Source organism: Erpetoichthys calabaricus, chromosome 3, assembly GCF_900747795.2.
Source record: "Erpetoichthys calabaricus chromosome 3, fErpCal1.3, whole genome shotgun sequence".
NCBI classification, from domain to species: domain Eukaryota; kingdom Metazoa; phylum Chordata; class Cladistia; order Polypteriformes; family Polypteridae; genus Erpetoichthys; species Erpetoichthys calabaricus.
In genome coordinates, this window is record NC_041396.2 from 12,286,977 (window position 1) to 12,299,909 (window position 12,933).

At 41.7% G+C, this 12,933-nt stretch overlaps 1 protein-coding gene across 2 annotated transcripts in view; it reads left to right on the forward strand.

The window, feature by feature from the left end:
* Positions 1 to 1,912: 1,912 nt before the first annotated feature.
* Positions 1,913 to 12,933, forward strand: part of si:dkey-71h2.2 (low density lipoprotein receptor adapter protein 1) — a 184,330-nt gene continuing 173,309 nt past the window's right edge. Inside the window, exon 1 of one of the 2 annotated variants that reach the window (XM_051924490.1) lies at positions 1,913 to 2,403. In XM_051924490.1, coding sequence (XP_051780450.1) covers positions 2,319 to 2,403 — 85 coding nt within the window. In that variant the 5' untranslated portion in view covers positions 1,913 to 2,318. The remainder of the gene's footprint in view (positions 2,404 to 12,933) is intronic. The other variant, XM_028796375.2, reaches the window with a different exon arrangement.

A 12,933-nucleotide genomic window follows, 5' to 3' on the forward strand; every position in this document is an offset into this window, starting at 1 on the left:
ATTGGAAAAAATCAAATTTTCAGTTAGAGGATCTGTACAAAATTTTTTCAAAACTTGGCAGGATTTAATCAATATTATTTTAGAATAAGAGAATTAACTATTATTGCATTTAACTTCTTTCTCCATCTCTTATTTATATAGATATTTACTTCTCCCCTTCTTTTGTTTAATGTTGCCTTATTAAAAAGCTTAAAGCAATTTTCCTTTAGCTAAGCTCTCCTTCTCAGGGGTGGGGTTTGATTTGTCTTCAAATTTGTTGGGTTATAAATTGATCTGTTTGTATGGAATGATTACAATGAAAATTAATAAAATAAAAATATTAAAAAAAAAAAAAAAAAAAAAAGAAAATGGATGGATGTTTCTTAGCGAGCACTTATGGGTAACCTACATTCCAAATTTTAAGTCCCAAGTCCTCAAGGTTCGGGAGATTTTGTGATGAGTGAGTTATTGGTATTTGGCTTTTATATATATAGAAGATAGATTAATAAAGTGTTCAACACAAACATTTGCGAAATTTCTTTGCATAGAATTGAGTCGAAGTGACGCTAACATGTAGGCTTTTACGTGATGTAGTGCGTGAGATCCGTTCACATACCTGCATGTGAGGTTGCAGAGGGGACCGTGATACTAAACCAATGTCCACTTGTAACACAATAACAAATATTTATAATTTAGTATAGCGTAGTATATATATATAATACAACTCGGAGTCCTGCCACGTGCAAAAGTTCGCTGATGACACTGCTATCGTGGGCTGCATCAGGAGTGGGCTGGAGGAGTACAGGGACCTAATCAAGGACTTTGTTAAATGGTGCGACTCAAACCACCTACAACTGAACACCAGCAAAACCAAGGAGCTGGTGGTAGATTTTAGAAGGCCCAGACCCCTCATAGACCCCGTGATCATCAGAGGTGACTGTGTGCAGAGGGTGCAGACCTATAAATATCTGGGAGTGCAGCTGGATGATAAATTAGGCTGGCGCCCTTCAACATCTGCAATAAGATGCTTCAGATGTTCTATCAGACGGTTGTGGTGAGTGCCCTCTTCTACATGGTGGTGTGCTGGGGAGGCATCATTAAGAAGAAAGACGCCTCATGCCTGGACAAACTGGTGAGGAAGGCAGGCTCTATTGTTGGCATGGAGATGGACAGTTTAACATCTGTGGCGGAGCGATGGGCGCTCAGCAGGCTCCTATCAATCATGGAGAATCCATTGCATCCACTGAACAGGATCATCTCCAGACAGAGGAGCAGCTTCAGCGACAGACTGCTGTCACCGTCCTGCTCCACTGACAGACTGAGAAGATCGTTCCTCCCCCAAACTATGCGACTCTTCAATTCCACCCTTTGGGGTAAACGTTAATATTTAACATTATACAAAGTTATTGTCTGTTTTTTACCTGTATTATTATCAATCTTTAATTTAATATTGTTTATTGTATCAGTATGCTGCTGCTGGAGAATGTGAATTTCCCATTGGGATTAATAAAGTATCTATCTATCTATCTATCTATCTATCTATCTATCTATCTATCTATCTATCTATCTATCTATCTATCTATCTATCTATCTATCTATCTATCTATCTATCTATCTATCTATCTATCTATCTAGTATTTATTTATTGACAGCAAGTCACAACATACATAGAATAGCATGGGGCCCAGCGTGCCCATGCGGTAAGACGGCGCTGGTGATAACAGCAGGCTGATTAGGAAAAGGGTTGGAATGAAAACCTGCAGCCACTGCGGTCCACCAGTACCGGAGTTGGACACCCCTGCCTTAAACGGTCGCTAGTGTCGCTTACTAACTGGGGCAGCCTCTGGGTTCCCGTGGAATTCTATTCAGGTAGTTTTCCTAGAATCCGTCATGTAGAATCCTAAAATCCTGGAATCCTTCATGTGGAAGCCCCTTCTAGTAGTTATTATCTAGCCTCTGGCGATGAAGGGGTTACAGTCTGGACCAGCTGATCACTGGTGTCTCCTTTATCATTTCACAGGGAGCCCTGGCAGCGACAGCCTTTTTAACTGTCAGCCTCAGCTGTGTTAGCGGGGGTCTCCTTTGCGCTTTCGCCGGCACTCAAGGAGTTACTTGTCGCTCGCAGCTCCTCCCTCGTGTACTCTGGTGGGAGGCGATCGTAGTAAGTGACAGATGCAGTACGGCGCTGAAGGGGTTACTCCCTGCCCATCTCTCTCTCTCTCTCTCTCTCTCTCTCTCTCTCTCTCTCTCTCTCTCTCTCTCTCTCTCTCTCTCTCTCTCTCTCACTCACTCACTCTCAGCAATTGCCGACCGCCTTCTTCCGAGTGTCGCTTCCCGCTATGGACGCGCTCAAATCGGCCGGCAGAGCGATCATCAAGAGCCCGGGAGTGCCCCGGCACACGTGGAGCACCGCCAGGCACGAAAGTAAGTGTCCGCCTTCCGCATTTGCCGTGACTTTTTTCCTCGTACGGAAGCGGAGAGCTGCTTTCCTGACAAAAGACAACTTGCCGGGTCCGGCGTGGAGGGAGACCCCCCCCCCCCCCACCCCACCTGCATCTCGTGAGTCACGCGCGCCCAAATTCAAAAAAAAAAAAAAAAGGTGATGAGATTGACAGAGATGTGGCGCGACTCACTCCCGGGTCACCGTCGCGCTGGGATGTCACTTGCTGGCTTCATTGTGTTCACTTTTTCTCCAAGCCCTTTCTCCCTGAGAGGCTGTTGGCAGCGTCGCGGTCCTAACGCCCGCTAAGTCCCTCGATTCTCCCAGCTCTTTACTTTATTGGAAAAAAAGTCCGTCGCGATCTTCATTTTATACTCGTGTTTTTGTTAGCAGCGGCATCCCGCTGGAAACTTTTATATCAGTAACAAACATCGAGGGCTTGAACTTGGAGCGACGGTCATTTGTAGGTCTTGTCGTGTCGCCGTGCACGCGCCACTTCGCTTTAAATGGCTGGGGAGGCTCATGAGTGTGCATAGAAAACAGTCGGGATAATGTGAATGTTATCGGAGTGACCCGTGTTGGTTTTTTACTTGGAGGCTATGCATCTCTGTGTGTATGTTTTCAACTGTATGTATGCGTATGTGTAGTGAGTGAGTGTGTGTGCAGCCAGTGTGGTGTACTGGTTAAGGCTTTGGACTTCCAACCATGAGGCTGGGGGTTCAGATCTGGCCACTGACACTGTGTGACCCTGAGGGAGTTGGAAAAAGGAAAGAAATGTAATCAATTGTATCATATATGTTGTAAGTCGACTTGGATAAAGGCGTCGGCCAAATAAATTGATGTATGCACTGTGCCCTGTGGTGGGCTGGCACCCTGCCCAGGATTTGTTCCTGCCCTGTGCTTGCTGGGATTGGCTCCAGCAGACCCCCGTGACCCTATGTTAGGGTATAGCGGGTTGGAGAATGACTGACTAATATTTATCAACGAGCCAGCCCAATTCTAGTTCATTTTAGTTTGTGAACCTCTTTATTAATGGTGATTTGTATATAGTTTTGTGCAATTACGTGTAGGTAGTGTGGCATATAGTGGTCGAGACTTTAGAATTTAAGCTCTGAGGTTGTGGGTTCAAATCCTGCTACTGACACTGTGTGACCCTGAGCAAGTCACCTGATCTACCTGGGCTCCAATTGGAAAACCAAAAGAAATGTAAGCAACTGTATCATCAGTGCTGTAAGTCGACTTGCATAAAGGCGTCAGCCAAATACTGTAAGTGAATACAAATGTGAAGCTGTAGGATCAAATCCAGTCCTGCTGCTTACATCTTGTGACCCTGAACAAGGCACTTCATCTACCTGGGCTCCAATTGAAAACAAAATCTTGAGGTCTTGCATAACTAGACATTTCATATTGGGGGGGGGGGGGGGGGGGGATAAAAAAGAAAAACTGAAGTGATTTTAAAGCATTCAGAAGTAAGTCCTATGATAAGCATAATTCCCTAATCCCTCACACAAAAAATCATGCACACAAAAATTATACGCTGAAAAGGCTCACTCACCCTAAAATGAAAATAGGAGCATGCCACCCGACACAAAACTGTACATGATGTACCCTGAACTCACACCCCACTGTCTGACTATGGGGTCTTGAAAGAAAGAGAAAAAGAAAAACAACAACAAAAACGCTAACTAAGCATCAGGCTGAAAAGAGAAAGAAAGAAATAAGAAAAAAAGGAAAAAAAGAAATACGTTCTGATACCTCCATCAACAGCCAAAGCAGCACAACTGCAGGCAGCTCTCAATCCGCACTAAACACCAAGGAGCAGCTTTTCATGCAGAAGGATAGAAATTTGGGTGAAGCTTTATTAACTCTGAAAGCTCCTTATGTACATAAAGTCTGTCTATCTGTTATATAGTGCCTTTCATATCTATCTATCTATCTATCTATCTATCTATCTATCTATCTATCTATCTATCTATCTATCTATCTATCTATCTATCTATCTTATTTAGTACTGTTCATGTCTATCTATCTATTATATAGTGCCTTTCATATCTATCTATCTATCTATCTATCTATCTATCTATCTATCTATCTATCTATCTATCTATCTATCTATCTATCTATCTATCTATCTATCTTATTTAGTACTGTTCATGTCTATCTATCTATCTATCTATCTATCTATCTATCTATCTATCTATCTATCTATCTATCTATCTATCTATCTATCTATCTATCTATCTATCTATCTATCTATCTATCTTATTTAGTACTGTTCATGTCTATCTATCTATCTATTATATAGTGCCTTTCATATCTATCTATCTATCTATCTATCTATCTATCTATCTATCTATCTATCTATCTATCTATCTATCTATCTATCTATCTATCTTATTTAGTACTGTTCATATCTATCTATCTATCTATCTATCTATCTATCTATCTATCTATCTATCTATCTATCTATCTATCTATCTATCTATCTATCTATCTATCTATCTATCTATTATATAGTGCCTTTCATATCTATCTATCTATCTATCTATCTATCTATCTATCTATCTATCTATCTATCTATCTATCTATCTATCTATCTATCTATCTATCTTATTTAGTACTGTTCATGTCTATCTATCTATCTATCTATTATATAGTGCCTTTCATATCTATCTATCTATCTATCTATCTATCTATCTATCTATCTATCTATCTATCTATCTATCTATCTATCTATCTATCTATCTATCTATCTATCTATCTATCTATCTATCTATCTATGCTATGTTAGTGCCTTTTCTATCTATCTATCTATCTATCTATCTATCTATCTATCTATCTATCTATCTATCTATCTATCTATCTATCTATCTATCTATCTATCTATCTATCTATCTAAGTGAAGAGGTAAAAGAAATCCAAGAGAAGACCAGAAGGAAAAGACAGATGGATATCACTAACACATATGCAAAAAAAAAAAATTAAAATTTTTATGGAGGAGAAAAAAAGTAAAAATGGAAGCAGTTCCATTGGCATAATGTCAGTCTGTTTTATACACAGTGGATTCAGAAAGTATTCAGACCTCTTCACCCCCTTCACTCTGTGTGGTTGCTAAGTCTCTAGTATTCCAACAGATGACCCATTGCAAAAAATTGTAGGAATAAAATGCATTGCATTTGCATCACATACATGAATATTGTTTTTACAAATCACATACCAATGGTATATAACAGAGACATGTGCATTGCATTTGTCATTGCAAACAATGGCACATCACAAACATGTGTAGTAAAGCATTTTTTACAGTAATTAACTCGGAGGTCTCCATCCGCGTACTTGAGGCATTTTTACACTCCTAGTCCGTTTGCTTTGTTCCAAACCACGTGACGTTTTATTCCTTTGTTTCAGTTTCCAGTTAGTTCTGTTGCGTTTCACACTATAAACTCTCAAGCAAAATAAAACATTTCAGTAGACATCTCCTGGGCGTGTTGTGGACTTTTTTTCATCAGGTAGAAACATTTTTCTCCCTGGGAAAAATAAAAAATATCATGGCGGGCCTTTGGGCGCCTTGTTTTCTATAATTATTAACTAGGAGGCTGCTTGAAAATGATGTGCTACAAAGTTTATGTGCTGAAGGACGTGTTTCAGATAGCCGTGTGTGCAACTGAAGACAAGCTCTGCGGATGGCACACGCTGATGTGCTTCAGGGTTATGACCGTAAATGTATCACGTAATTTTCATGTAAGTATTTACTCTCCAGTAGCCACAATAATAACGTAACCTCAGTTGTTCTTTTCTTGCCACCACTGCATCTCTACACCAATTAGTTTTATTTTCTCGTATATGAAGTATAGGGAAAGTATTAGAATCGTCCAAAGATTCAGTGTTGAGATTTTGACGAATCTCGGAAGTTTTAGACCTTTCTGACTTTCTCGTATACAAAGTGCAGGGAAAGTATTGGAATGCAATAAAAATAATATTTTGAGTTGTGATGAATCTTGATGTTTTAGACCTCCCTGAGTCCAGAAATACCATTTTTGGAATTCTGTCTGTCTGTGTGTGTGTGTGTGTGTGCGTGTGTGTGAACACGATAACCTGAGTGCGCTTTCACGTCGGTCAACCAAATTTTACATACAAGTGTCAGGTACAAAACGTGGATTTCTATCAACTTTTGAGCTATTTCCGCTAACCAGAAGTGTTGCTTTACCTTATTCATGTGGCTGCAGAGTCCGATTTATTTAACTTTACTTTTATAATAATCATTCATTATATTATTAATTTGATTTGATTGTTGTTGATGGTTCTTTAATGTACACAATATAAAGATTTAATCATTGTCTTGCGGTTTACTCCTCAGATATCCATCCCCATATCTGACGAGAAAGTCGAGGGGAGAGGACTCCCGATTTTTTTATTTTAAACATGGTCACAGATGGACACGGAGGCACATTAAAATAAATACACTTTTATTTTTCTTCACCTGAGGGGCACGTCTTCCCCGTAATCCCCACAGGCACAACACAGTCCTCAAGTGTAAATAAAGCACCACCAAAACACACCACACAGTTTCTTCTTCTTCCACCACTCCTCCTCTAAGCTTCGTCCTCCTCCTCCTGACTCTGGCCATTGAATGGTGGTTGCTGGGCCCTTTTACAGTTCACCCGGAAGGGCTCCAGGTGGTTGATCGCCGAGTTCCGGCTGCACTTCCGGGTGTGGCGAATACACTGCCCATACGGGATCAGGAATCCCAGCTGCAGCACCCCCTGGCGGTGCCTGTGGGACCCAACAGGGCTGCACCCAACTCCAATGCCCATGAAGCCCTGTGGGAAACCGAGGCACCGCTCCAACCCAGGGGGGCGGCCATCTAGCGTCCAGGGGGAGGTATTGCACCGCCCAGGGCTGCTACCCCTGAATATAGAGTGAAGGGGCGTCTCGGCCATCTGCCACTATATGTGTATATATATATATATATATATATATATATATATATATATATATATATATATATATATATATATATATATATATATATATATATACATCCATTTTCCAACCTGCTGAATCCGAACACAGGGTCACGGGGATCTGCTGGAGCCAATCCCAGCCAACACAGGGCACAAGGCAGGAACCAATCCCAGGCAGGGTGCCAACCCACCGCAGGACTATATATATATATATATATATATATATATATATATATATATATATATATATATATATATATATATATATATATTCACGGCATTCGTAGTCTGTGTCACAATCTGATTGTATGGGTGGTTACCTACCAGGTAACGCTTGTGGTTGGCCAGCAATCTGCTAACATCCGCCACGGTGCCCTCAGTTTGTGAGGAGCAGATCATAGAATGGTTGAAATAGTTTACTGTCAAATAAATGCAGATTGCTGGCCAACCACAAGCGTTACCTGGTTGGTAACCACCCATACAATCAGATTGTGACACAGACTACGAATGCCGTGAATGTAATTACCCCGATCTACATGCTGTCAAATAAACGAACCACACGCCGTGGCGCAACGTTAGGGGCTTTGCCTCTGGCACTGACGTCCGAGGTTCAATTCCCGAGAGGGAGTGCAGTAGAGTGTGTACGCCTGATGAGCCCAGAATGAGGGCGAAACACGTGTCGCGTACTCTTTGCATTATTTGACAGTAAACTATTTCAACCATTCTATGATCTGCTTCTCGCAACTGAGGGCACCGTGGCGGATGTTAGCAGATCGCTGGCCAACCACAAGCGTTACCTGGTAGGTAACCACCCATACAATCAGATTGTGACACAGACTACGAATGCCATATATATATATATATATATATATATATATATATATATAGGAATAAAGGCGCTATATATACGCCTGACCCTACACAAACTAGCACTGAAGGCATGTATTAAAGAAAATAAACTTTTATTTTTCTTCACCTGTGGGATAAGTCTCCCCATGTCCCACAGGGAGTTCATAGTCCCAAAAGCACTACACCAAAACACACACTACTCTTCTTCGTCTTCTGTGCACCACCACATTGTCCTCCGTTGGAGTTGGAGTTGGTGGTACCGGAAATTGAGGAATTGAATTGGTGGTAGCAAAATTCATGGAGGCAGAATCGGAGTTCATGATACCAGAAATTGAGGAGTCAAAGTTGAAGTCTGTGGTACCAGAAATTGAGGACTTGGAGTTGGTGGTACCAGAAGTTGAGGAATTGAATTGGTGGTAGCAAAATTCATGGAGGCAGAATCGGAGTTCATGATACCAGAAATTGAGGAGTCAAAGTTGAAGTCAGTGGTACCAGAAATTGAGGAGTCAGAGTTGAAGTCAGTGGTACCAGAAATTGAGGAGTCAGAGTTGGTAAAAATGTACCAAGTCTGTCTCTGACTAGATATAAATTGTAATATAATTTGTTACAATTTCCAATTTCTCATTTACTGATTCAATTAAACTATTTTTGCTTCTGAACTTTTGATAAAAATGTTGTGTTTTTTTTTTTTTTTTCAAATTTTGTAAGTTTAGTCTTGGGCGGCACGGTGGCGCAGTGGGTAGCGCTGTTGCCTCGCAGTTGGGAGATCTGGGGACCTGGGTTCGCTTCCCGGGTCCTCCCTGCGTGGAGTTTGCATGTTCTCCCCGTGTCTGCGTGGGTTTCCTCCGGGGGCTCCAGTTTCCTCCCACAGTCCAAAGACATGCAGGTTAGGTGGATTGGCGATTCTGGATTGGCCCTAGTGTGTGCTTGGTGTGTGGGTGTGTTTGTGTGTGTCCTGCGGTGGGTTGGCACCCTGCCCAGGATTGTTTCCTGCCTTGTGCCCTGTGTTGGCTGGGATTGGCTCCAGCGGACCCCCGTGACCCTGTTCGGATTCAGCGGGTTGGAAAATGGATGGATGGATGGAAGTTTAGTCTTATGGTTCGTTTTACTCAGTGTTTGTAAGACACCGTTGCTACAGCCTTTAAACCTGACCTTTAACAGGTTAGAGTGCTGGAAATTATCCTGATGATTCATGCTGGCAGTGATGAAGTACCTTGTATATTGTATGCTGTGTGCTTTCAATTGACACAGTAAATACACTTCTCAAAAATATTAAGGGAACACTTAATCATCCCAGTCTAACACCAAGCCAGTGAAGCTTCAGGGATATCAATATGTCCAGTTAGGAAGCTCAAGCAATTGTGAATCAACTTTGCCTGTTTTGGTGATAATGAAAGTGACAACAAGTGCACTGGAGGGGCAACAGCAAAACACTCCCCCCTAAAGAGAATGGTGGCCACAGACAGTTGATCTCTCCTTATCCTTCCTGACTGATTCTTCTCTAGTTTTGTATTATGCTGGAGTCCTTGTCACTATGGGTAGTGTGAGGGAGGCAGTACCTGCAGGTGATTCAGGTTACACAGGTAGTCCAGCTCCTCCAGGATGGTATATCCATATGTGCTATTATAAGAAGGTTTGCTGTGTCTCTCAGCACAGTTTCAGGAGCATGGAGGAGGTACTAGAAGGTGAGCTGTTACACCCAGGAGGGCTAGACATGGCCGTAGAAGAGCCGCTATTCCATTTTTGGGGGTTGTCTTGCTGTTGCCTCTGGAGTCCCCCTGTTGTCACTTTCATTTGCACCAAAGCAGGTGATATTGATTCACAATTGTTTTTGCTTTCTAACTGGACAGATTGATATCGTTGAAGCTTCACTGACGTGGTGTTGGACTGGGATGATTAAGTGTTCCATTCATTTTTTTGAGCAGTGTATATGAGTCTAATTACAAATAGAAGAGTTGGTGGTACCAGAAATTTGGGAGTTGGAGTTGGTGGCACCTGAAGTTGATGAGTCGGAGTCGGTGGCACCTGCAATTGAGGAATCAGAGTTGGTGGTACCTGAAATTGAGGAATCAGAGTTGGTGGTACCTGAAATTGAGGAGTTAGAGTCAGAATCGGTGCTTCCAGAAACTGAGAATGTGAAGTCTGAGTTGGTGGTACCAGAAATTTAGAAGTCGAGTTGAAGTCGAAGGTTTTGTGTACCAATGCCACAACCCTTCCCAGACAAAAGTTCTTGTCTACACCTTCTCTCTCCAGTCTCACGTACTGTAGTTTGTGACTCCTCCAGAAATCTTGAAGGTCTCTTGGTGGCTTCCCTCAGTTACCTTCTTCCGTTTTTCTGGGTGACCTGCTGTAGGAAGATTTATAGCTCTGACCTACTTTTTCCATTTTATAATCGTTGATTCAACTAAACGCCGAGGGATAGTCATTGAATTCATCCCCTGACTTGTGCTTATCGGTCCCCTGTATGCTGAGTTGCCTGTTGTGTTTCTTTTTTCTTCATTGTGGAGGTTGGACCACCATACTGACTCACCACAAGTTGGTCCTTCAGGTGTATTCAGAATTGAATAAGGGTGATCTCCATTGAAGTAAGTCTGTGACTTGTAAAAACCAATTGGCTTCACCAGTGATGACTGAGAGATGTCATATTAAAGGGGGTGAATACTTATGCGGCCAATGATTATTGTCTTTTATATTTGTAATTAATTTAGAGAACTTTACAGAGATCTGTTTTCAGTTTGGCATTAAAAAGTCCTTTTATGTTCATAAGTATCAAAAAAAAAGCCAAATTCAGCTCACTGTGTTTAGATGTTGTACTTCCAAGGGGTGAAGACTTTTCACAGACCCTGTATGTTAGTGAACACTGTGACTGTCTGTCACCTTGCCACTGGGCTCTGGACCCCTGCACCCCTGAATTGGATATTGCTGGTTAGAGTTATAGTATGTGTGTACAGTGCCTTTTCATTTCCATGTCTGTTGTGGTGCTTCCACCTGTTATTACAGGTGGACTAGCTCTCTGTTCCAGCCACCTAAACCTGAGTTTGGCAAAATTCACCCTCTTCCCTGCATCCTTATTTCCTTTTTAAGCTGCTCAGGCCATCTGTTTGTAGTTGAGCTGTGTGCATGATTGTGATGAATAATTCAACCTCTCAAGAGAAAACGTCTTGCCTTCTAGTCTCTTTCAAGTTTCTCTCCTCTTTGCTTCTTCTTTTTCATGTTATCCTAGATAGGCAGGTAAATAATAATGGAAAGCTGCAAGGAATACTTCAATATTTGGGGGTGGACAGACCTCCTGCTTTCCTTGTTCTGACAACGTGAGCTCTGTTTCTTCACTGTGCGGTTCTTCCACCACAGATGTGTTGGACCGCCGTCTGCTGTTAATGGCACTCACATCAAAAGCGTGTGTAGAAATTACAGTAAAACCTCGATTATCTGTCACTCAATTAACCGTCAGTCTCTGTTAACTGTCAGGGCAAAAAAAAAAAATAAAATAAAATAAAAATTGTGCATGCCAGCACCTACCTATTAATGTACTACTACTGCCGCACGGATACGCTGCGAGCGGTGCCCATTGGAACAACTCTCCCTTGTGCCAGTGCGTAGTGTTCTTCCCTAGCACGTGTCATGCAGCATTTTGAAACCACAGCGTTCATTACATACCTTCAGTTTTAATAGCATTTCATAGCTTTTCTCTTTTGTTATAATTAATCTACTATACTTTGTTATGGCCTGTAAATGTATGTGAGTGGTGTTGGAATTGTCACAAAAAATCGAAATTATTAAACGTTTACGAAACGGTGAAAGTGCTTCAACTTTGCTTCGGTTTACGGATAAGGAAGAACAACAGTGAACGGCGTGATGCTGACAAAATTGAAAAAGTGACGAAAATGGAAACCACTAATGATAATGTTATTCTGTATGAATGTTAATGTTCTTCTGTATTATAATTCTCTTTTTAAATTCTCTTATGTTTTGTTAATACAGTAATCCCTCCTCGATCGCAGGGGTTGCGTTCCAGAACCTCCCGCGAAAGGTGAAAATCCGCAAAGTAGAAACCACATGTTTATATGGTTATTTTTATATTGTCATGCTTGGGTCACAGATTTGCACAGAAACACAGGAGGTTGTAGAGAGACAGGAACGTTATTCAAACACTGCAAACAAACATTTGTCTCTTTTTCAAAAGTTGAAACTGTGCTCCATGACAAGACAGAGATGACAGTTCCGTCTCACAATTAAAAGAATGCAAACATATCTTCTTCTTCAAAGGAGTGCACGTCAGGAGCAGAGAATGTCATAGAGACAGAGAAAAAAGCAAACAATCAAAAATCAATAGGGCTGTTTGGCTTTTAAGTATGCGAAGCACCGCCGTATAAAGCAGCTGCAAGGAAGAGAGCAATGTGAAGGTAGTCTTTCAGCATTTTTTAGAGGAGCGTCCGTATCCTTATGCCAGTGTTTGAACAGCCCCTCTGCTCACACCCCCTCCGTCAGGAGCAGAGAATGTCAGAGAGAGTGAGAGAGACAGAGAAAAACAATCAAAAATTAATACGTGCCGTTCAAGCTTTGAAGTATGAGAAGCACCATGCAGGAAGCATGCCGCTTGACAAAGCCGGAAGGGAGCAATGTGAAGATAATCTTTCAGCATTTTTAGACAAGCATCCGTATTGTCTAGGGGTGCGAACAGCCCCCCTGCTCACACCCCCT